The sequence below is a fragment of the Ascaphus truei genome, chromosome 5, assembly GCF_040206685.1.
Source record: "Ascaphus truei isolate aAscTru1 chromosome 5, aAscTru1.hap1, whole genome shotgun sequence".
NCBI lineage: Eukaryota > Metazoa > Chordata > Amphibia > Anura > Ascaphidae > Ascaphus > Ascaphus truei.
In genome coordinates, this window is record NC_134487.1 from 105,764,104 (window position 1) to 105,788,414 (window position 24,311).

The 24,311-nt window shown below is 45.0% G+C and overlaps 1 protein-coding gene across 2 annotated transcripts in view; it reads right to left on the bottom strand.

Moving 5' to 3' along the window:
- NUDT4 (nudix hydrolase 4) overlaps positions 1-23,957 on the bottom strand; it is a 63,621-nt gene extending 39,664 nt beyond the window's left edge. The window contains exon 1 of one of the 2 annotated variants that reach the window (XM_075600425.1): positions 23,258-23,957. In XM_075600425.1, the coding sequence (XP_075456540.1) occupies positions 23,258-23,356 (99 nt within the window). In that variant the 5' untranslated portion in view covers positions 23,357-23,957. The remainder of the gene's footprint in view (positions 1-23,257) is intronic. The other variant, XM_075600426.1, reaches the window with a different exon arrangement.
- Positions 23,958-24,311: the final 354 nt, after the last annotated feature.

A 24,311-nucleotide genomic window follows, 5' to 3' on the forward strand; every position in this document is an offset into this window, starting at 1 on the left:
TTCCCGTACCCGAATTAGGGTGGGGTGGGTCCAACTGCTGGGACACAAGCCGCCTTGTCCACCCCCCCAACTTCACAAGTGACCAGCATTAAAAAAAAATAATGTATAATGTCTATACAGCAAGTAGGGTCATCAAAGTTCAGATATAGTTGAGCATTCCCCTGGAGCCAATGTTCGTCCATTAAGAAAATCTGCTTGTGAATTTTAATTTTCCAGAATATACACTAAGTTTTTCTAGATGTTTCTCTGCGCGCCTGAAAATAGGGGAAATCTCTTCCAATTAAAACGGGAATCCTGGTTTATAATAAAAAAATAATTGCATGCATAACTGCGTTCATCTCAAATATTTGCTGTGGTTGCTTAATTTAAGACTTAAAATCAGAGACAAAACATGAAACAGACTGAGCCCAGTGCTACATCCATTGACAAATACATTGTACAGTGTACAGTGTACAGTCACACACCTCTTTTGAATAAAATGGTCTTTTAGTTTAACTCTTTGGCCAAATTGTCGTAAGCCCATGAGCCCCTCCAAGGCAGACCACGTATCATGGGTCCTAACACTAATATAAATTCTTAACCTGTACATTACCAGGAGGAATGATTTATAATAAATCTTAATTTAAGACTGCCCATTTTCCTTGTGCCAAGAGAGCCAAGTTGGGCCCCCCAGTATGTGCCACTGCTACCTGAAGTCAGCAAGACCCAATCTTTGTTTCGCAGGGTATGAGAGAGTTTTAAATGCTCTTCCTGTTACCACCAGATCAAAGATTGTTTTATCTGTTAACTTCCTTGCAGCTTACCATAGCACCTCAACAGCAGAAGCTTTTTAGATAAGGCAGCATCCATTGTGCCAAAACAAAAATGCAAGCAATTCTTAGGCCCCGCTCACAGCGCGCTACACAACGCGCGCGTTTGTCACAGATTCCTGGCGGCCAATGGTAGTGTTCAGTATTGAAACTATCATTGGCTGCAAAGTATGGCGTCGACGCTGCTGCAGTAGCTGGAGTCTTTTGAAACTGCGAACTCTTTCAGCAGCCAATCAATGTTAACATTGATAGACCCAACCCACGTCTGGGTAAATATTTCATTTTTCTACTTGGTTAATAAAATGATAGAAATACAGAAAATAAGAAAATCATTAAAGTGCTGCTATGTAATAACATTAAGCACAAATGAGTTTACATTTTGAACGAAACTTGTGCATATGTGATTAGGCAACATTACCATGGCAATAAGAATTTTGAATACAAGGCACACAAAGTTGATTCAACGCGACTCTGGATGTAAAACTGGATGTAAAAATGGGTTTTTCTTTTAGAATGTTATCGGCTGTATTGATCGGGAGGTCACCCTGTGTCGGATCATTCAGTCTGCTGGGGATGATCACAAATCGCCCAGCAAACAGAGGCGCGCACACGCAGCATCGCGAAGTCCCCCTGTGTGAACACGGCCTTAGATGCACGCCAGTGTTGCGTGTAGTCTCTTTCGTGTCTTCTCACAAGCAGGACAGCGGAGAGTGGAAAGTTCCCTTTATGGTTTCCTGGTTGAGCCTGTGAAGTCATGGTGGCACCAGCCAAGTAAAAAAGTGCAACCAAGAGTAAAGCTGGAGGGACAGTGCGAGTGAAGGGGGGGTGGGGAGGGGAAACAGCAGTGAGAATTCCCATGGAGCCACAGGGAATGCGTATGTGTGAGAAGGCAGACCAAACCGTATCCTACCTCCTGGGCACATCCCTCAAGTCAGCTGCGATCAGGATGACATTTGCAGCATAGCTCCTGCTGGAGCTTCCTCTGACAGGTAACTCCATAGGTGCAGATCGACTGCGAGCTGTCAGGTTAGACAAAATACTCTACCCAAAAAAACAAACACCTACCCTCCTCAGCTTGATAGGACTGGAGAACAAATAAAAATAAGAGACTGCATGTGGTTATATAGGTCCTCCCATGTGGATTTTTTTATGTCCTATCCTAGCTAGAAGGTGGGACTTAACCCTTTGGTGCCCACTGCCATGGATCCACCCAGGAAAGCGTAGCACTGCCACCGTATAACAGGCATTATGCTCTCCCAGCACTATACTAGATACTGTACACTGCAAACCACATTTCAATATACAAACAAAACATTTGCTGGAAAGACTTGTTTAATGCTAGATTTCTTTAGAAATAGTTTCTTATTTCAATGGAGACGGTCGACTGAATCAGCATATGAGCCTTGCACACATCTCTAGTGGTTTAGTGCCATGTTGACATACAAGTTGCCTGAAGAACGACATTGAGCCATTTTTTGGTCTTGTGATTTGTTTAATCTTTGTCTCTCTATGGTACTGGACTAAATGTTCATTTACATATATTTGAGAGTGTTCGTTGAGTTATGAAATTTCTTTGAAATACAAGGTGTTGACCAAACAGTGCGTTTAGAATCATAATATCTACACGTAAAATCCATGCATGGAGTCTGTTGCAATGAACTATATATTATGAATACATGTGTCAAATTTACCTTTTTCATGTTTTTTTCTAGTTCTCTTTTTTATTTTGAATACCATTAATGTGTAGTTTCTCAAATTAGAGATTACGCCCGTACATTATTATGTATTTACATTTTTCTGCTTGTTGGTTATTTGTATCAATGTTTCGTTCATTCATGCAACACTTGTGAACCAATACCCTTGCTTGACATGGTTTATGAAACATGAGTTACTATTGATACGTAAACATTTATGTGTTTTGGTTTAAGTAATGTTGCTTAGGAACCACTCTTTTTATGCCTTGGCACCATTAGGTACATAACTGTAACGCGTAGCTCACCACAAATGAAGCGCGACCACGGTGCTGAGGTAGGGAATTGGTTAACGCCAACGGACAGCCACGTCCAGGATGTACAGTAGTCGTTCAAGCCAGGTCAGGATTACGGATTGGAGAATAGTTAAAGTACTTGCCAGGTTCAGGAGCGGAGAGTAGCGGATTGTCAGGGTACGTAGCCAGGTTCAGGATAGGAGAGTATCGGATCGTTGGAGTACTTGGCCAAGGTCAGGACTGGAGACAGGAGAATGGTCGTACAAGCCGGATCAGGAGTGGAGAGAAGCGGATTCCAAGGTACTAGCAGGGTACAGGCAAAATGAGGTTAACAAGCAGGCAAGGCAAGGTCTCAGGAACAAGAATGTAGCAAGGCACGACGTCACACTTGACTATGCTCAGCAAGGAATGAGAGCAGACAGAAGGTATATAAAGGCGGAGCCTCCAATAGCGGAACCAGGAAGTAAACACCGATAGGCTGCTGGTGCACACAGGTGTGCCCTATGATGCAGCCTAATCAGGGATGAGGGCGGAACTGCTCACGCGCATCATGGGGGTCCGGGGGCGGAGCCTGGAGCACGCGTCACTCCCACGCCGATTCTTAGTGACCTTAGGGCAAGAGGAGGCAGGAACAATCGCGCGTCGACCCACGCGTGTCACGGAGGTCAGGGGGTGGAGCAGAGAGCGCGCATCACTCCCACATCGGTCCTGTCCATCACCCGAGCAGAGGCTGGGAGAATCAGAACGGGAGACGGGGTCCGAATCCACAGACGGGGGGGGGGGGGAGGATGGAGGGGGAGAGAAGAGAGAGAGATCAGGCCATGCAAGGTCCGCGCGCGCACTGGGACCATGAGACTGCGCATCTTGAGTGTCTGTCACGGAAGGCTTGTTGGGGTGAGGAGACGGTCTGCGACCGCCAGGATGGCGAATCCGCACAATAACGTTTATATCACGTAAACACGCCCACTCTTTAGTATATTTAAGTAGCACTTTTCACTGTAGCATCTTGATAAAGGTCCAAGTTGTGGATCGAAACGTTGATCACTTTATAATACATTTGTGCATATATTTTTTTCTAACAAAGTCCTCTGGGGTGCCGGTTTTTCACTCATATGAGAGATTCTTATAGTGGACTGAATCAAGTCTTGACTTGAAAATATTAGTCTCCGTCACTGTATCAAGCACTGGTTGCACAAGTTTATTTTTTTTCTGTTTAACCCCGTATTATACACGCTTTGATGTTTTCATCCAAACTTCAGCGCTAATTCATACAACCATAATCTCAGAAAAATTTGACTACATATTACCTGAAACAGGATTTATTGGCATATGCATGCAGGCACCACTGAGGTAGAGAGCATTATCTACCAACAGGAAAAGGTCTTAAAGCAGCAAAACATGTGAAATCGTATGGGTTTGTTTAAATAAATCAGGTCTGTAGTATTAGTGACTTTATTTTAATTCAACTCAATCCTATTTTTGAGTTTTAATATACTGAGCATCCTTTGATTTCTATAGCAGGTTTAGCCCACCTCCCCAACAGTGCAAGATCGTTGTACAGGCATACCCCGCATTAACGTACGCAATGAGACCGGAGCATGTATGTAAAGTGAAAATGTACTTAAAGTGAAGCACTACCTTTTTTCCACTTTTCAATGCATGTACTGTACTGCAATCTTCATATACGTGCATAACTGATGTAAATAACGCATTTGTAACAGGCTCTATAGTCTCCCTGCTTGTGCACAGCTTCGGTACAGGTATGGAGCCGGTATTGCTGTTCAGGACGTCTGACAGGCGCATGCGTGAGCTGCCGTTTGCTTATTGGGCGATATGTCCTTACTCGCGAGTGTACTTAAAGTGAGTGTCCTTAAACCGGGGTATGCCTGTAATACTTTCCTGTTTGAGATAACTTGTTGCCAATATAACCAACAGTCTGAGCCGTTAAATGTAATAGTCAAGGTTACCTTGGTAATATCCAGTTTCATTGTAGTTGCCGAGTTACTGACTGAAGGATTGATTGGAACGGAAATGTAGTTAGGCCCACAATCAGGATTACCAGATTAGGTAAACACGGTCACATGCTTTATATGTAACAAATATAAAAAATAAGAAAGAAAAGGGGGGTGGAGGGATGCAGTATTGCTGCATTAATGCCATCATATTAGAACTCTAAGTCAGTGTGCGCAAACTGAGGGGCGCTAGATTCGCTGCGGGAGGCATGGGGTTTACAGAGGACCCACGCGCTTCCCGAAGGCACTTAAATTAAGTGCCGGGGAAGCGGCGAAGGCCTCTAAACTGCACTTACCTTGCTTCTGTAGACACGTCACCATGGTAACGCAGCGTCAAATGACACTGCGAGGTCTTGTGCCGTCACTTTGCCATGGCAAATAGAACCCTAAGAAACGCAACTGGCGGACTGTGGGATTGCACCTTCAAGCTTTATACCTTGCTATGCAGTCGCAGCCATTAACATTCCTGACATGAGCAGTGATTGCTAGAAGGATTCAGGCAGTGTGTGTGGGGTGGCTGCTTCACATTATTGAACAACATTTGGCCACAAAGCAGGATCGAACGTGCCTGGTTACCATGACCCGCAGGAAGATATTTTCGCATAAGAATTATGTCATTACAGTATATTGGATTCCAGTGTTTGTAATTTTTCCCTGTTTGGAATTGCAAGCAAGGTCATTTTTATAACACTAAAAATAATTATTTTTTTATTTTTTTATTTAAGAAAGCAGGCACAGTTTATTTACAAGAGAAGTAGCAGAATTACACAACACATGTCACTGACAACCGGGATATAAAGAACTGTCTTGATCAGTGAAAACGGCCATTTGATGAAGCAAAGATCAAGACTTAGGCCTTGCCCCCGCTGCCTACTACAGCGTCCGCTGTGGCGGACGCTGCGCGCACGAGAGCCCTCCCCGCAATGGCGCCGGGCCCGCTGCGAGGGGGGGCCGCAGCGCTCGCGCGAGAGCTACTCCTGCTCTCAATAGAATTGAGAGCAGGACTCGCGTCGAGCGATTAGGCACGCCCCCCGGCGGTTCAGCCAATGAGGGCGAACCTGCCGGGTGACGTCATGGCCGCGCCCCCGTCACTCCTCCGCCACGCCCCCCCCAGTCTCTGCTCCTGCAGTGAGCTGCAGACCAGGGAATCGGCTGAACGCGCCGCCAAAAGCGCGGGCGCGCGTTACAGCGTCGTGACCAGGGCCTTAGCCTAAGGCTGTGCTTATAGTAGCAGTGATGGCGCGCAGCGGCAAAACAAATACATGAAGTCTGTCGCGGGTGGCCATAGTGGGCACGACCGGGACGGCGCTGTGCAGCAACAGAGCAACCAAAATCGCTGTAGTCAAGGGACTTTGTGATTTATAGCGACGGCCGCACCACGCGCCTCGCAGCAAGCCAATCACAGAGCTCCTGACTTCCCCTTTGCTGACGTCACCGCCCCTTGCCGCCAGCAAAATCACACTACCAGATTGCAACGTTCGCTATAGCGACATCAGTGGTTGCGAGCACGTCGCCACTACTATAAGTGCGGCCTGAGGCCCACTGAAAAATAATCACCCCTTCCAAAAAGACACACTTTTTTTGGATCTCTTTGTGAATTGTATACATGTACGCGTTAACTTTTTGGTTAAATGTAGAGTTGAAGTGGTGTTAAAAAATAAATTGAAGTGGTACTGTGCCCCATTTAAAAAAAATGACATTTACTGAACAGGACAAATATCTTTGGACAGTATTTTAGAAAGATTTAAGCAATATTGGCCTAGTAAAACCTAGGAAGTGGAGATGCTTTAATAAAAATATATATTCTTTAAAGAATGTAAGTTCATAAATAAAAATACTAGTGCTACTATGGGTGTGAAAATAAAGTAGTCGTAATTCATACCCCCTAGAACTATCATTTTGACCATTGGTAGAAACCAGCACAACATGAAAAATCCTATACTTTAAATAAAAAAATCAGTTCTGTAGTATTAGATAATACGGTCTGCATACTCTTTTTTTTTTTTTTTTTTCTAACTCCTGTCAGTTTTAATGATTTTTTTTTTTTTTAATGTACTGTTAATCCTTTGGTTGCTACAGCAACAATATAGAAAATCATATGCCCTTCCTTTTAAGACACAGGCTCGGACAAACCTTTGTGAGCTCTGCGCTTTGGCAACAAAGTATCGCAAAAGATCTGTTGCTGTGTTCCAAACAGCAGACTAAGGCCGCGGATATAGTAGGCTTGCGCACACGACTGAGTGCATGGCGTGGCGCTCGCCTGTCGGCCAAGCGATCTGTGGCCTGTGAGCCACAGCGACGGGGAGGTGTGGCCGTGACGTCACACGAGCGGTTCGCCCTTTGGTTGAACTGCCCACGTGACCCGGTCGTCACACAACAAACACAATTTGTGGGTCGCTGCCTTACTCTGGAACCTGTAAGAATAATTTGTTACATGTGGTGAAATGCTGCAGCTGATATATTACGGACTTCAGCATAGTGACTCATTTTGTTAGTCACACAACCGGGATTTTTACAGGTTTATAACAGGAGCACTAAATGATTGCCAGCTTAGGTAAGAATATAGAATTATATATTGTCACATGCTTTACATTTAAACAAAGAAAAAAGGGGCCACGGGGGGGGGGGTGTAGTATTGTTGCTTTAATTGGTGTTATCACTTACACACTACTTTTCATGATAGGGGAGATTTACTGGGGTACAATTCAGGTTAATGCACTGCGACCCTATAGTAACTCCCAGTCAAGAAGACAGCAGTTCACACAGAATCATGTTACAATAACCAGCATTAGGCCTAGTCCATGCTCCCTGCTTGCTCGCTGAGGCGCGCTGAGGCTCAGGGAAAGCGGGTGCTTTCCCTGGCCTTGCGGTTGCTTACCGCACCCGCCGTCAGCGGGCCTTCAGGAAGCGGGCGCGTCAACGGCCGGGGGCGGGCCAGTGACGTCACGGAGCTGGTTCGCCCTCATTGGGCGAACCGCTCATGTGACGGCCTGTCTCGCCGGCAAGAGGGGGAATTTTAAATTCCCCTAAAACCTGCGCTTCCGCAAGCGCGTGGAAGCGCAGGTGAGCCCCTACTAAAGCCGCTCTAATTGCGGCTGTAGGGGCTCAGTGCTTAGCGGGAGCGCGCCTCAGCAAGCAAGCAGCAAACATGGCCGAGGCCTTACACAGTAGTGGTTGCATTTGGAGATCAGTTAGGGGGGGGGGGGGGGGGTCTTGCACCTGGAGGGTACTATGTGTGATGTGAATTACATTGAAGTTATAATAAGGTATTTCCATTCATTTTACCAGTTGTGCATTATTAAAGATGAACGCCAACATAAATTCAAAGGACCGTAACAAATTAAGGGGTGCAATACAGCCAAAAAATCAACTGAGCTAAACATAAGCAGCAGTGGCCAATTACAAGTACAAAGGACTCCAATTATATGGATGAGGCAATGGCTACTATTTTCGCTCCTTTATTTTGTTGCTGGTCTCATCCTGTTTTATTGGCTCTCTTTTCCCAATGAGGAGTGGCATTATAAGACTGGAATTAAAACTTCAGTAGATTCTACCCAGCACGTGTTTCCATATAAGGCCTCGGACATGGTTAGCGCATAAGCGCTGACCTGCGCTGCTGCTGGGCACTGAGCCCCTGCAGCCGCAATGAGAGCGGCTTTAGCAGGGGCTCGCACACGCGTCCGCACGCTTGGGGAAGCGTGTGTGACGGAGGTTTGAGATTTTCCTGCTTGCCGGAGCGCAGGGCCGGTCACGTGAGCGGTTCGCCCAATGAGGGCGAACTAGATCCGTGACGCCTCCGCCCGGACAAACTCACTATGTCCCAGGCCTAAGGCAGAATGTTTTCAGAAGAACCTTCTTTCACTTAAATAGGACAATATAAATTTAGAAAGAGCCTTTCAAAATGTGAAGTGCTCTTTCAAACAGTGATGTAACTGACACCAAACAAGGCGTAAGTAAAATTCTCACACACAATCAGCCCCCCATCAGTGGCTGTGTGTAAGTTTATCTGACACACAGAGCACACTCCCTCACTCCTCCTTCCACCTCCCTCGCGAAGAGTAAGGGTGGGAACAATGCATGCTGCATCTCAACCCTCCCAGCCATGGTGCACTCATCGGCAGCCTGCTCTCAAGTCCTTGATCTTGAATTGTGACGGTAGTGATTGGAGAAAAAAATTAAAAAAAAGCCACGTGACGCGTCAGCGCTTCTGATCACCAGAAGCTTGCAGCATCGCCCAGCTGACGCGTCACAGCACGCAGTCAGCCACGTTGGAAGGAGCCAGCGGGGACCTCCAGAGTGGAGGAAAGGGGCTGGTGGCCCGCGGCCTGAGCGGGTCCTTAGGCTAACACACGTCACTCACAGTAATTTTGGAGGGACTTGTAAGAATTGGTCATTTCAGACAAGGTCCTAAAATAAGAAAAAAAAGAAAAAACCCCTAAGAAATTGCTGTTTTTCTCCAACAACAAATTAGTGTAAATGTATTAAATGTAGTACTGTTCTAATTGGTCTGTACTATTTTCAGTTAATTCCTTTTACAAACATGAACATATTTCATAAATGGGGGTGTACAAGCCATAAAGCCTATTCTTTTTCTGAAGTTACCTTCAGAAGAGAACATTATAGCCTACAGAGTAAAATCTAGGAGACTGTATTTTGGCACCATCTGCAAGTCATTTGCCATACCTGGAGCAGAGGTTTCCCCAGAACAGAATGGGACGCTTTGCCACGGCCGTTCGGCTGCAACCAAAATGCCACTTCGCTGCGACATTTAAAGATGGCGCATCGGAGCGGCCTGCCTAGGCAGTGTAGCTGTCCAGCACGGGACAATTAAACATTCAGTTGTCGAAGTAGGCGGTCGAGCGCAGCAGACCTGGCTTTTCGGGTGCGCGGCGGGCGGATGCAGGATCAGACATCGCAGCACTTGTTTATAAGAGTATATTGGTGCAACAAATACTTCGTATCCAGCAATTGCTTGTAGAAGGAATGACTAGACAGATGACGCGCACATATTCTCATGCGCGGAATTCTTCATAACGAAAACGAATACTAGTTTTACTTGTTCATAAAGTTTACTTATTACTACTTTCCATTCTACACTTTAACACTTATTGAGCATTTCCCAATTAAGTATGAAAGTTTGCAAAAATGCTTTTTAACTGGGCCACAATCATTGCAACTTTAATTGCGTTAAGATTTTTATCCTGCTTGGCATGATCCCCCAAACAAAAAACACCACAAATGCATTTACTGGAACTTAAGGAGAGGAAAAATTATGTATGTAGTATATACTAATAGATTCATGATCAATACAAGGAGCTTTCAAAAGAACTATTCACCCCAAGGGCAGTACAAGCAACACAGGTCATACCTTGGAGAAAGGGAGGTTTCACCAAAAGGAAAAGGTTATTTACAGTAAGAGCAGTTAAAATGTGGAATTCATTACCCATGGAGACTGTGATGGCAGATATAATAGACCACGTTTTAGGTATGAAAAGTATATACAGTACGTAAACATGGGAAAGAAGTTGATCCTGGGAGAACTCAAATTGCTATTATTGGAGTCAGGCATTCATTTCCCCCTTATGAGACATTGAATGTTCCACTGGAGTTTTGTTTGCGAGCCTGTTCCTAGTAGTGACCGCGGGTGCACGCGCAGGGATCCTATACCTCCTACTAGGAACAGGCTCGCAACACTGTTGCCGGCGCCTGCGATCTTGCAATTGTCTTGCCCTTATAGTTTGGTTTGACGGTTGAGGGGCGCATTTAGGGCTTAGTACCTTCACTATTGCGGACTATTACAGGCATCCTTATTCTTACCGAGCCTGGCCCCGCAATACAATCAGTAGACTGGGCTACTTGATACATCAGCATTGAGTGTTTCAACTTCATTATATTCCCTTGTGGCTAGGCACGGGAGTGCTCCGGCAGGTTACTGTAGGGCACCACAGGCTGTTTTTCTATCGGCACAGGGATTCACTCAGGCGGTACACTTACCCTGCAGCGATCATACACCCGCCCTTATTCAGTGCACTACATTGCTTACAGTAGCCGGTCCCCTGTGGTTACTACAGCGTACCCCACGGCATCTGTACAGCATTGGTGTCCGTCTGCCTGCCTGTAACCCAGTGCCAGCATATCGAGTGCCTTGCATATTACTATTCCCTACAGTTGTAATTACACTGTTCTAGTACTGGCCCTTCTCATTTATGGCTTTACCTAGTGATAACATTAAATTAGAAGGCTTTTATTTCTTTACGAGGCAGACCAGGCTAGGGTATCACATACACTAGTCCAGTATAGTGAACTGTCATTATTGACAGGCACCAGCTCAAAATCAAGTACTAGCCACTAGGCCACTAGGCTCTTGCTCTATCTTGAGGGTAGTGGACATTTATCTCCACTTTGCTTGCTTGTGGACAACTGTATCCATTGTCTTACAGGTGACAGGATCATAGTTTACCCATCATGCATTTAGGATTCTGGACACCAAACTTAGTGTTTATACAACAGGATCAGTATTGTGTTTTAACCACCTTTATTTTAAATTGGATATTAATAAAGTTATATTTTTATATGATTCACCAATCATCCAGGTGATGTATGAGTGCCCATACTAGATGACATTTTCTTCTTCTGTTAGTCTCTATGTTCATTTACCCATCTAGGGAGCACCACCATCACATATTCAGCTATTGCAGGGGTTACCCTTCTAGTATCTAATCCTGGAGGTTTGCCAAAAAAACTATTTTTTTTTTACGGGAGCCGCGCCTATACCGCGTTACAAGCGGATCGCACAATAACGGGTTTGAGCTGTACACATATTGTATAAGTATCTGCTGTCTAGATAAACATTGGTTGAACGTTATGGACATGTCTCGTCAACCTCATCTACTATGTAACAGAGCGTAACAGTATATATTTAAAAAAAAAACAACTTAACTTTTCAGTGGGTCTAATTGAGACAAAAAACAAACAAAGGGGAACAGTGTTTTTTTTTTTTTTTTAAATTGCAGATTTCCTAAAATCTTAATATAAATTCAAATTCAATGTAAATATTGGAAAATATAAACTTCCCAAAGCTACGATATCGGTCTCACACACTTGACCATATCACAGGTCACGAGTCTCAATTATTTGGAGGAACACCACACTCCGCTCTGGTAATCAATATATTTATACATATAACAATTCAAAAACACTGGACCGGTACATGGGATGTGGGGGGGCGAAAATCGTCCCTTTATCAATGATAAAAATGCAGACTGCAGGAAAAAGCCACCGTGAGTTTTAAAAGACTTCAGGGGCCACCACTTAAGCATGGACCAGTTTCATAACAACTGACCTAATGAAACATCATAAAATTAGGAAATATAAAAAAAAATTCCGCTCAGTAGCTAACATATGCAATCATGTTATGGAATGCTGGCTAGAGGAGAATTCGCGCTAGTTAAGAGCACTTATCTTGAATGCACAAGGCGATTGGCTCCATTATTGTAAATTCTGAAGCACAGATTCTTCACCTAGTGTGTGGAATACTTACACCCTGTGTTCCAGCATTATAATCTGCATGTACAGTGTATAGATATCATGACGTACGGTAAACTGTTTTGTATAAATCTGATCATTTGTCCGAGACGCACTAGCTATCCATCGATGTACAGCTGGGTGAGAAAATGAAAAATTGTAGGAGATCCTGAGCGCGATGGATGGGTACTTGTGAACTATACAGCTCAACCCCGTTATAACGCGATCCGTTACAATGCGAATCCGCTTAAAACGCGATGCAAGCGTGGCTCCCAATTTTCATATTTCTGAATACTTTACAGCACTATTATTAGTATCTTAAATTCTTTATTGTACTATGCGTACAATTGTACATTATTTCTAACACGATCCGCTTATAACGCGATGTGATTCTTTGGACCCCAAGCACAGCGTTATAAGGGGGTTGAGCTGTATTTAAAATATACTTATTTACTATGTACTGTAAATCAGTCAACACATTTTGAGAATAAAATGTGATGCAATATGCACAAGAGCGTTCAATACACATTCAATAAAAACTCGTGTGTTTGGGGATAACTCACAATATAGGATATCCATTAGTACAGAGTAAACTGAAATTCCACCTTGCTATAAACAATAAATATTGAGTCAATGTTCTCCAATATTTTGGTAACAAACATTCAATCACAATTTTCATATAAATAATTTCAATATGGATTACATGTAAAATATTGCATTATGTAAATTGCATTCCTTACATTTTACACATTTTTCTGCAATTACTTAGAATTTTGTGCAATTTTCCTTGAGAACTATGATTAAAAAATAAAGAAACAAATATAAGCAATAACAATGTGCAACTGATACTTTGAAAATAAACAGTTGGTTAATTCTCATGTTTTTGGATCAGTTATTTCATTCTAACAAAATGCGCAAGAAGCAATCACCAAGTTATTTCCCCAATCACACCATGATAGAAATGTTACCCTATTAACCTGATAGGCTGAGATGACTACTGCATTAAGGCCAAGCTAGACTGGACAATATGCAGGACAGACTCAAGGCAGCGCGGAGAACGCTAATTTCTAGTGTTACGCATTTCAGAGCACGAGTTGGAGGAACTTACTCAACGCTCTGGTTTGTCCAGTTAAGTTGTTGCAGGCGTCTAACCCCTTCCCTTAAATTACAACCTATTTTATCTTTGTATATTTAAACCAGTGCTTCCAAGTGAAATTAATTTAATTACAACTTAAGTTTGAGTAACATTGCAGATTTCCTACCATGATAGACGATTTGCAGCCTTAATATTGAGGGCTCCAAACCAGTGAAACGTTTTGCGATTTTAAAATATAGTTATGATACAACGGCACTTAGTGGGTATATGGAAAAATTGTAAAACCATAGGAGTCAGACAGTGGTATGCGGCTGTTCTGAGAGAGAGAGCGAGAGAGCGTGTGAGGCACATTGACATGCAGCAGCGGTCAATGCCACAACTGGGGCGCCCGGGATTTTTCCATACCTGGACATAGTTCTCCCAGGATAATCAGGAGGATGGAAAGCACCTAAAATTGATCCTGGCGTCTGCTGCAGAGCCGAGTGACCCGTCAGTCACTTCCACAGCACGCCCAATACCACTTTACGATCACAATGGAGCAGGGCCAGAGAATTCTTAGGAGACAAAGTTCTGTGTGTAAGGTGGTCAGGGGGAAGGAGACCAGAACAGCTGTGTATCCTACAAGATAAAACCAAATGCTGCAGCTAACACCATGGGATGCATGACATGCATGTGGTGCATAAAGTTTAAGCTCGGCCACCCCACATAATCAATGGGTCCTGGAACACATGAATGAACAGTTTAAGAGATTCCTTCTCCCAAGGGAGGGGCAAGACAATTAGGGCACTTCTGGTTTTAAACCAGTTTTAACTGCACTGTAGCTCATACATGGCACATACAGTGCTACTAAAATTGTAACTCTCAAGAACCGCATATATGTCACACACCCATGTGGTTGGCTGCCCTGTTTTGTTTCCTTGTCTCTATGCCAGTGGTTTGCAACCTTTTATTTGGTTAGGGAAACCCAGAATTCGATGGTGAAATTCTGGGGAACTCTAAACCTCATCCACTGTCTCTCCCCCCCCCCCCCCCCCTGCACACCCCCCTCACTTACACATCTTTAATTATGTTTTTTGTATAACAGATTCAGGATCATTGTACAGACATGTCTGGATGTCATTTCCAGGTCCCACACCCCATATTTTTTGGTTTTTGATTTTTTCCCCCCATCTAGTTTCCTGCTATATCATTGTCCTATAAGACTAGTCTTATTTCAATATCATATAGCTATGCTGTACTAAGGGACGATAGAGAGATATATGATAGAGAGATATATACATATGATAGACATACACACACACGATACATACACATACATACAATACACACACACCTCTGACAGCGTGCTCTTACCCGATCCTTCCTCTCCCTCCTGTCAGCTGGAAGATGACGAGACTTCCGACACCAACCGGAGCAGGGAGAGGAAGGGTGGTCGTGACGTGCAGCTGCTGAGCTCCGGGTCACTGCTACATGGGGTGTCGCTGTGACTGGGACATAATGAGAGAGTTGACCCAGCTTCACCCCCTGGCGGCAGCGGAAAGCATTCAGGTATGCAACACTCTTAGGCCTCGTCCAGGGTGGCGCTGAGCTGGGGCGGGCGCTCACGCGCGCCACGATGAGACACATTGAGACAGTGTGTGGCCTGCGTGATCGCCCCCCCCCCCCCCCCCTGCGCATGCCCGTGAACTGCAGTCGGAGCAGAGTTTCAGGAGATTCAAAATTTTGACTCTGCCGCTCCGACTGCAGCTCACATGACCGGATTTACCCAATCAGAGGACAGCAAGCAAAACCAATGCAATGCAAGCACTGGGAGCTTGCATTGTATTGTAATGGTTTTTGCTGTCCTCTGACAGGGATGGGGGGCACGAAACGGGAGGGGGAGCGCACGAAACGGAAAACGGAGCGATGTGAACGGTGTGGGGGGGGGCAAACGGAATGGTGGGGGGTGGGGGGGATAGCAGGGGAGAGAGAGGGAGGCAGGGAGAAAGCAGGAGGGGGAGAGAGCGGGGGAAGAGAGAGGGGATATGGATATAGATATATAGATATGGATAAATATATATATCTATAGATATATACCTGCAATAGATGTCGTCGTCGTCCCCACTGACACGCCCCTCGCAAATTTCCTCTAGCAGGACAGGATTTGTCTCCTGCTTACATGCAGGTAATGTTACTGCTCATGAGCGTCAGCTCGCTCGCTCTGCTCTTCCCTTCACCCTGGACGAGGCCTTAAAGAGGCAATCCAAGAGGACTTATTTTTTTTACATTTTATTTTAATATATACAGTCTTTAATTCTCTTTATTGAAAACGAATTACCCAAGCTGCCGATTGATTTGTTCTCCCGTAATTGATCAAAGATTCTGTTTCCCGGGGCTTACTAAATGGCTGCCTTTCAATTTCAAATCAACCTTTCAGTCAGTGTAAAGCAGCAGCCAAAATGTATTCTAAGGTCTGTAATATAGTGCGCTACCGTCAATGATAATTGGCAGTGTAAGCCAGATGTTTGTATACTTGGGACGCGATGTTGCCGCGCCATGTGGCGCTATGAACCAATCACATCGCGGCCTAACACTGTGACGTCATCACCACGCCCCGCTTGCCCTATACAAATGAAATGACCACGCAAAGTGAACGCGCAACACCCGGCGCACGCCCGCAACAGTGGCTACTATATAACAAGCCTTATATTGCAACGGTAACATTATCTATTGTTACAGTTTGCAGGTCAAAGTGCTGGCAATAAATTATCACAAACAGGAAAGTGTTGAAAAAAATCTTGCACTGCTGTGGAGGTGGGTTAAAACCTGCTATAGAAATCAGGGAATGCTCAGCATATTAAAAAATGGCATTGAGTTGAATACATTTTTTTAATGTACTATGTATTATCTAATACTAGAGAACCGATTTTATCATTTAAACACGTAGAATATTGCATGAACTGCCCCTTTAACATAGACTATACTATATTGCAAACACAGCGATAAGGGTTTCAGAGGTGCTCACCTCCAGTCCCCAAGACACCCAACAGGTCAGGTTTTAATGGATATCCCAGCTTCAGCACACTGGCTCAATCAGTCAAAGACCTGTGCTGAAGCTGTAATATCCTCAAAATCGACTTAAGGCTTTACCAATGAAATACATTTGTGCAATAAATAAAAAAGAAAATAAACCTAGAGGCAGTTAAAATATTTGCCTGTAACATTTTTGAATCTCAAGTGATAGGGAAAACCAACATCGAATTGGAATGACAGTGCTAAAATAAAATGGAAAAATAAAATTTAAAAAAAATGAAACATTTTAGATAACTAGTTAAAAGACTTTGCTTCAACAAAGCACTACTCAAAGCAGACAAGTTTTGGCTGAATCAAGTGTTTTGTGACCTTGTGCAAGGGTGCTGTATAACTTTGTTACCCTAAATAAACTATGCCCTCTGATAAATCTATTTGTGGCTATGTCAACAGCTTTAGTGTCCATTCTTCTCTGAAACATTTAAATACCTGAGAACGGTTCATTACAGACAAGTATTTTCAACCTGAAAAATCATTGAACGGGAGCTCCGTGATAACCGCTAATTATTTTGATATAGTTTAGTGGCTGAAAGCACATTCTGGATGGCTATGAGCTGTCTCCTATTACACATTCATGGCACAAGGATCCCATTTCATTCATCCAATTTAGTGTCAATCTTGGAACGGCTTAACCTTTTCAATGCATAAGTAGCATTATCTCTACTTTCAAGCAAAACTTACTCAGACAATGGTTAGGACAATATTCATAAGGATATAGAAGAGCACAAAATGCAAAAACTATCCTGGTACTTTCAACATAAAATGCAATGGTACAAAATAAAATAAATAAACTAGCAGTGTAAAAAGGCAGGCTTCAAAGAGTACGTTTTAGGTCTGCAGAGGTGCATGAAAGCCATGGATCTCCATGTATTAGAGCGGACGATTCCGCAGGGCACAGACACAGAAACCAATCTACTTCATTTGCTGGTGTATTTTTTTTTTTTTTTTTTTTAATACAGAAATGACTCTGCAGAAACCCACAAGTAGCTGCTTTTTAGCAAAAGGAAAAATACCACAAAAATAAATAAATAAACAAACATGATCTAATGGTAGGAGATAACAAAAAAAAAAAAGGGTATAAATAAAAATGCTCTAATAAACCCCAATATTTGATGTAATATGGCTTTATACTTTGCTCTACACCTATTGTAGCAACCCAGGCCATTTCACAGCATCAGTCCAGCATGGGCACAGTGGGTGTCCATTCAAATAGATTGCACAATTTGAGTCTTCTCAAAGTAAAATCCCACAAAACCGAATATCTCTGCCATTGTTTTGAGATGTTACATTATGTCTAATGTCTGTCCCTCTAAGAAAAGACAGCACAGAGAAGAGGGTGCCTTGCAGAAGTGAGGTTACTGGGGGGGAGAGAAGAGCTGGAGAGCGCAGATGTCACACCACTAGTCATGGGTTATACAGGGCACTTCTCCAGCCTTGTGTGTGAGTATTTGAAACAGTCAACGCACTCTTAAGGCCCAAGAAAATATAGTCCTACTGTTACCAGCGTAAAGTGGCAACATGGCTATATAATAAAAAAAAAAATTGTTTAAAACAAGAGAAAAGTCCTGATCTCTCAAACCACAACAGATTCTTCCTTCAAGGAGAAATCCAAGACAGCAGATATTTTTATAAAGCATTGAAGCAGGGGATACCCAGAGCTGAACCTCATTAAATTCAACTTCAGGGACCCCCAACTTCCAGAGATACTTACCTCTGAAGTAGGTGCCGTAGCCACATGGGCTGAGCAAGCAGGGCCTTAAAAGTTTAAAGCTCCCGCATCACATGGGCTAATAGGAAGCCGCACCGATCAAGTCACATATCTATATCTATCTCTATCAGTCTTCGATTGACTCTTTAAAGGGAAGACACATTAATGGCTAAAAAACAGGTGTGACAACCTTTCTGGTATTGTATGTCTTTATTTATATAGCGCCATTAATGTACATAGCGCTTCACAGTAGTAATACATGTGGTAATCAAATAATTAACAGATAATATAAATAACAGGTCATGGGAATAAGTGCTTTAGACATAAAAGTAACATTAAGGAAGAGGAGTCCCTGCTCCGAGGAGCTTACAGTCTAATTGGTAGGTAGGGAGAACATACAGAGACAGTAGGAGGGAGTTCTGGTAAGTGCGTCTGCAGGGGGCCAAACTTTATGTATCATGTGTTCAGAATATACACAGTGCTATTCATATGCTTCTTTAAGCAAGTGTGTCTTAAGGTGGGTCTTAAAGGTGGATAGAGAGGGTGCTAGTCAGGTACTGAGGGGAAGGGCATTCCAGAGGTGTGGGGCAGTCAGTGAAAAAGGTTTAAGGCGGGAGAGGGCTTTAGATACAAAAGGGGTGGAAAGAAGATATCCTTGAGAAGAACGCAAGAGTCTGGATGGTGCGTAACGAGAAATTAGGGTTGAGATGTAAGGAGGGGCAGAAGAGTGTAAAGCTTTAAAAGTGAGTAGAAGAATGGAGTGTGAGATGCGGGATTTGATAGGAAGCCAGGAGTGTGATTTCAGCAGGGGAGACACTGAGACAGATTTAGGAAAGAGTAGAGTGAATCTGGCAGCAGCGTTTAGGATAGATTGTAGGGGAGACAGGTGAGAGGCAGGAAGGCCGGACTGCAGGAGGTTACAGTAATCGAGACGGGAGAGAATGAGGGCCTGAGTCAGAGTTTTAGCAGTCGAGCAACAGAGGAAAGGGCATATCTTTGTTATATTGCGGAGGAAAAAGTGACAAGTTTTAGAAATGTTTTGAATGTGAGGGGTGAATGAGAGAGAGGAGTCGAGTGTGACCCCTAGGCAGCGTGCTTGGGCTACTGGGTGAATGATCGTAGTTCCAACAGTAAGGGTGAAGGAGTGAACAAGTCATTCCTCACCTAACTCCCCTCTCCATTCTGCGGCAGTAAACCATTCAAAGCACCAATCAGCCCATACATTAAAAAAGCATTGATCTCAATGCTTTCTCCATGTCTCCTAGTCTTTTTTTTCATAAATCGTTAGCAGGGGGTGGACTCTGGAACCGAACCATGTTAATTTCAGATCTTCTTGCAGAGAAACTTACCGGGGAAGGTGTCGCCAGTACAGTTCACTCCAGAAGAAACAAAAATGAAGGTTTAACCCATGCATTATGAGGGGCAGTAGGAAGCCACAACACAATCTGTTCAGGATCCCATTGGCCGACGTAAGGCATCGTTTTAAACCTACATATAGTACTGGCGGCAGTTTCTCCGGCATGCAAGTGGTGTCTGGATCTGAAATAAATGCGTTTCAGCTACGGGGACCACCTGCTTTCCACATACACGTACCCATACCCATTATTTTTTTATTTTTTTAATCTGTAGACCAAACAATATGCTACAGGTTTTTTTTTTAAATAAATCAGTTCTGTACTGACAAAATACTTGTAGCATTTTTTTTTCTAAACAACGCTGAATTACATTTTTAAAGTCCTGCTGGAGGGATCTGTATAATTTGTCATGAGAGGATGACAGCATTCCCTCTAGATATGCTCGGGTGATATTCCCTTCTGTCGCGGATCCCTCCGTCAGCCTCCTTGAATCTTTTCTTTGAGCTTTGGCGCCATCTTGCTCGACAGGTTGGGTCCCCGACCCTCGAGGCGCTGGCGAAAAATACTTGTTAACTCCCTTCGAGGTTTGTGTTTTTCCTCCTCGGGACATGTTGGGGATTTCTTCCGCCAAATTATAGCAAGTTTTGGGCCGTAAGTTGCTTACTTATCACTTTATCCGTGCGGGCTCCTGGTGCTCCCCTCCTATACTGCCATACCGGTTGGCGACACCAGAGGCCCCCCCCCCCCCCCTTGGGCTCAGCCTTTAATCAATTTGAGTGAGGGTCTAATTGGCCTTCTGTGGGACTTTTGTGCATAGGCAGGTCTGTCAGGTCCCTTGTTTTGTGGCCTCCGTCCTGCCTCAGCAACACGTTGCAGGGCTGCAGTAGTTCAGCAGCCCCCCTCCCCTGCACCTGTGGACGTGGCAGCCATTTTAAAGTGATTTTTTCTTATGTAGTCTTATGGCTTGATCTGCTGCAAAACTTTGGGCAGGTTTAAAGTGGCACAGTTGTGTGAGCCCACAGTCTCTGGCTGAAAGCTGTTAACTGTTATGTCTATCTGGTGCCAACAGTATATAGTATTGCTGCAGTTGCTGTGCTGGTATAGAGTGGGGGGAAGTGGATGCACTTCACGCTGTTTTTTTAAAAAAAGTCTGGCTGGCTGGTTGTATTGTGGGGGGGGGGAGCCACAGCCCAGGACCCCGGGTATATCACACTGCAGGGATCAGTAGGACCAACGTTTGTCCTCTGAGTTTTACTCAGGCCTGCTCAGCTGTACTGAAGACAGGGTGTCAGTGGAGGTGAAGCTCTCCACTCCTCTGTCCCGTTGGTCCCCTCCTCCTCCCCCGCTTACCCCACCACTGCTGTGCAGGTGCGTCTGCAGCTCGTGCCCCTTTGCTCCTGCGTTATGGTAGCTCCTCTGCATGGGCTCGTCCCTCCTCCACGTCTGGAGCTCTTGGAGGTGCGGTGGGTCGCGGGTTAGTGCGAAGCTGTTGGTCCAACGGCCATTTTGGGAGATCTGCTGTGGGACCCACGGAGAGAAGCCTTAGCTCTTAGGGGCCTCTCCGGCTCCGGAAAACCCTGAATCTGCCTGCAGAAGCAGGGTCCAGTGCCCCGAATTGCGTCCCAGTGCCAGGGGTTTTCTGGGAGACGCTCCCGTCTGCGTCGTTTTTTCCCCCTTTCTTGTCGGAGCTGAGCTAGCTTGCTGCCGCTCAGCTCGGTGTCTTGGCCACGCCCCTCGCTGAATTACATTTTTAATGTATTATAATGTACCAAGTATTTTTTTGTTTCTATAGCAAACATTTACAGTCACATCTCCTTCTGAAACAGGCTCTGGCACACCCTTTTTGAGTCCTTCCCCCTCTAGCAGTGCACCAATTGTATCTATTAGCTGCTTGGTCACCTGATCTTCCCCACAGAACTTTGCATCTTTGGTCCTCTTCTGCTGCACTGACAGCCATTTAATGAACCCCAAGCCGAATCTTCGCTGATCGATAACTTAGCTATTGACTTATTGTGTAGATTGTATTGATGCACATATTAAAAAGGGGAAAAATAAATAACGGCAGCTTGGACTGCTGCTTTAATGGGGGTAGGCTTAAAGTGGGATTGCTTCTTTAAGCGAAGAAATTATTCTGTACCAGAACAGTGACAATAATTAGATAGGCATAGGTGAGGAGAAATAGTAAGTGTAATTAAGGGGTTATTTGAGGAATATGCAAATCAGTCTAAATAAATACAGTACAGAACATGTAACAGAGAAATGGTTCATATTGATTGTGTTATCAGGTGATAAAGTAATGGTGGTATATAGGATCATTTAAATGGGGGGAAAAATCATGGGGTTGATAAATACTCAGATCGGTAAAGCAGAGTGAAAACACCAATTTATAGGGGGTTCAGACAGAAGTCAAGTTGTGAGGGAAATGGTTGATTAAAAATAATCAAAAGGAATATAATAAAGGAACATCTCAGCCCTAATTTCTCGCTATGCACCATCCCGACTCTTGCGTTCTTCTCAAGGATGTCTTCTTTCTACCCCCTTTGTATCTAAAGCTCTCTCCCGCCTTAAACCTTTCTCACTTTCTGCCCCGCACCTCTGGAATGCCCCACACCTCTGGAATGCCCTTCCCCTCAATACCCGACTAGCACCCTCTCTATCCACCTTTACACACATTTGCTTAAAGAAGCATATGAATAGCACTGGATTATCCTGGACACATGATACATAAAGCTTGGCCCCCTGCAGACGCACTTACTAGAACTCCCTCATACTGTGTTCCCCTACCTACCAATTAGATTGTAATCTCCTCGGAGCAGGGACTCCTCTTCCTTAATGTTACTTTTATGTCTGAAGCACTTATTCCCATGACCTGTTATATATATTATTTGTCATTTATATGATTACAACATGTATTACTACTGTCAATGCGCTATGTACATTTATGGAGCTATATTAATAAAGACATACAATACAATAATAAAGTATACTGGGGTACATACACATAGAGATGTTAAATACAACATCACCCGTCACACACATTATCAAAGGGGAGGTGGACAGACCATGTCCTCATTTACACGTTATCAGGGGGTTTCCCAGCAACAAATATTATCCAGGTAGTTGATATAAAAAGTGTCCTTTATTACACACACATATCCACCCCACCACCCCGTGTATAAATCGGGGACATCACATCCATCCTGTCTGGAGTGTGTAACCGGAAATATGTCTCACCCAACCCCTCTGGCTAATGTGTGTTACCCAGGACAGGTTATACACCCCCCCCCCCCCCCGAGAGAGTGTGTGTGTGTAACCTGGGACCTCGTATTTCCACCACCCTGGTAACAGGTCCCCAAATTACACACATTAACTAGGGGGGGGGGGGGGGGGGGGGTTAGCGAGCAGATGGTACATGTCCCCCAATCACACACACATTACCTAGGGAGGCAGATGGAACATGTCCCCAGTTACCACGGCCAGGGAGTGGTTCTAATTTTTCTCCAATGCCATACGGTGAGTGGGTAAGTATATAACGTACTCCCGGTTTCACACAATGGGGCGTGGGATATCCCTAGTTACACGTTTTCAGAGGGTGGGTATAAGATATCCCTAGTTACACGTTATCAGGGGGTGGGAATATGATGCCCCCGGTCATTACCAGAGATACAAGGCCGGCGGGCAGCCTCCGTTCACTCACCTCCTCCTCCCGCTCGTTCCTGAAGCACAGGCAGGCCGCCCGCTTCTTGAATCCCTCCCGGTCGTAAGTCCGAGTCTGGTTCGGCTTGAACTTCATCATAGAGGCGGCGGCTCCTCCTCCCGCTCCGGCTGTTGCTGTCACCTCGGCCCCCGCCGCCGCACCGCTTCCTCCCCGTACACCGACCCCCTCCCCCGCTCAGCCACCCGACCCCACACCGCCCGCGCAAAGCCCGGAGCAGGAGGCGAGCCGGCCGGGGTTAGAGGAGGCTACAGGGGGCGGATGTGGATGAGCTGGGGGAGACGCGCCTCTCCATGGACTCGTGTCGTCTCCGGTCTGTATATAGTCCGTATTTCTGCTGCTCCGGTCCGCGTGTGACCGTTCTGTGTGTCTCTCTCTCAACCCCGACCCCCCTCCCGCCCCTGCGCGCGCGCTGACCGGTGCACGTCTCTCTATTTAACTGGGGATCGCATTCCACCGAGCGCACCTACCGCGCGCGCGCACACCACCACCTCCTCCTTTGGCCGCCTTGAGTTGCGCATGCGCTCTGCGCAAGACGTCTGGGCGAGGAGACTGGCTGCTTGTCGCTGGGTACTGTGTCTGTACTGGGGGGAGAGGGGTCGTGCGCGAGGACAGGCTTGAAGAAGGTGTGGCGCGCGCACATTCCTTCATCCAGACCCCCACGCCCACAGGGTGGAGAAGGCGCGTGCGGTGCGCGTCACTTGCGTGCGCTGCGGGTGACACTTTGTGCAGCTGCGGGATTTGGGCTGCTGCCACCTAGCAGCACTGTCTAGTGATAGTGATGTTCAAGGGGAGGGGGTCACACACACCTTTGTGATTAATGTTGAGTAACATTCTCATTTGTGTTCATGTTATAACAGCGCCTCTGAGGGGAGGGGGCGGGATACTCGATTGTCAGTCTTGTTTGCTTCACCATGTATAGTATTCGGATGTATACACCCATCCATATTGTAAAATGAAGGGAAGAGAAGGGACGGGGAGGTGGTTAGTTAAGGGCAGTGCAAATATCTCTCGAATAAAGCTGTCAACGATCAGT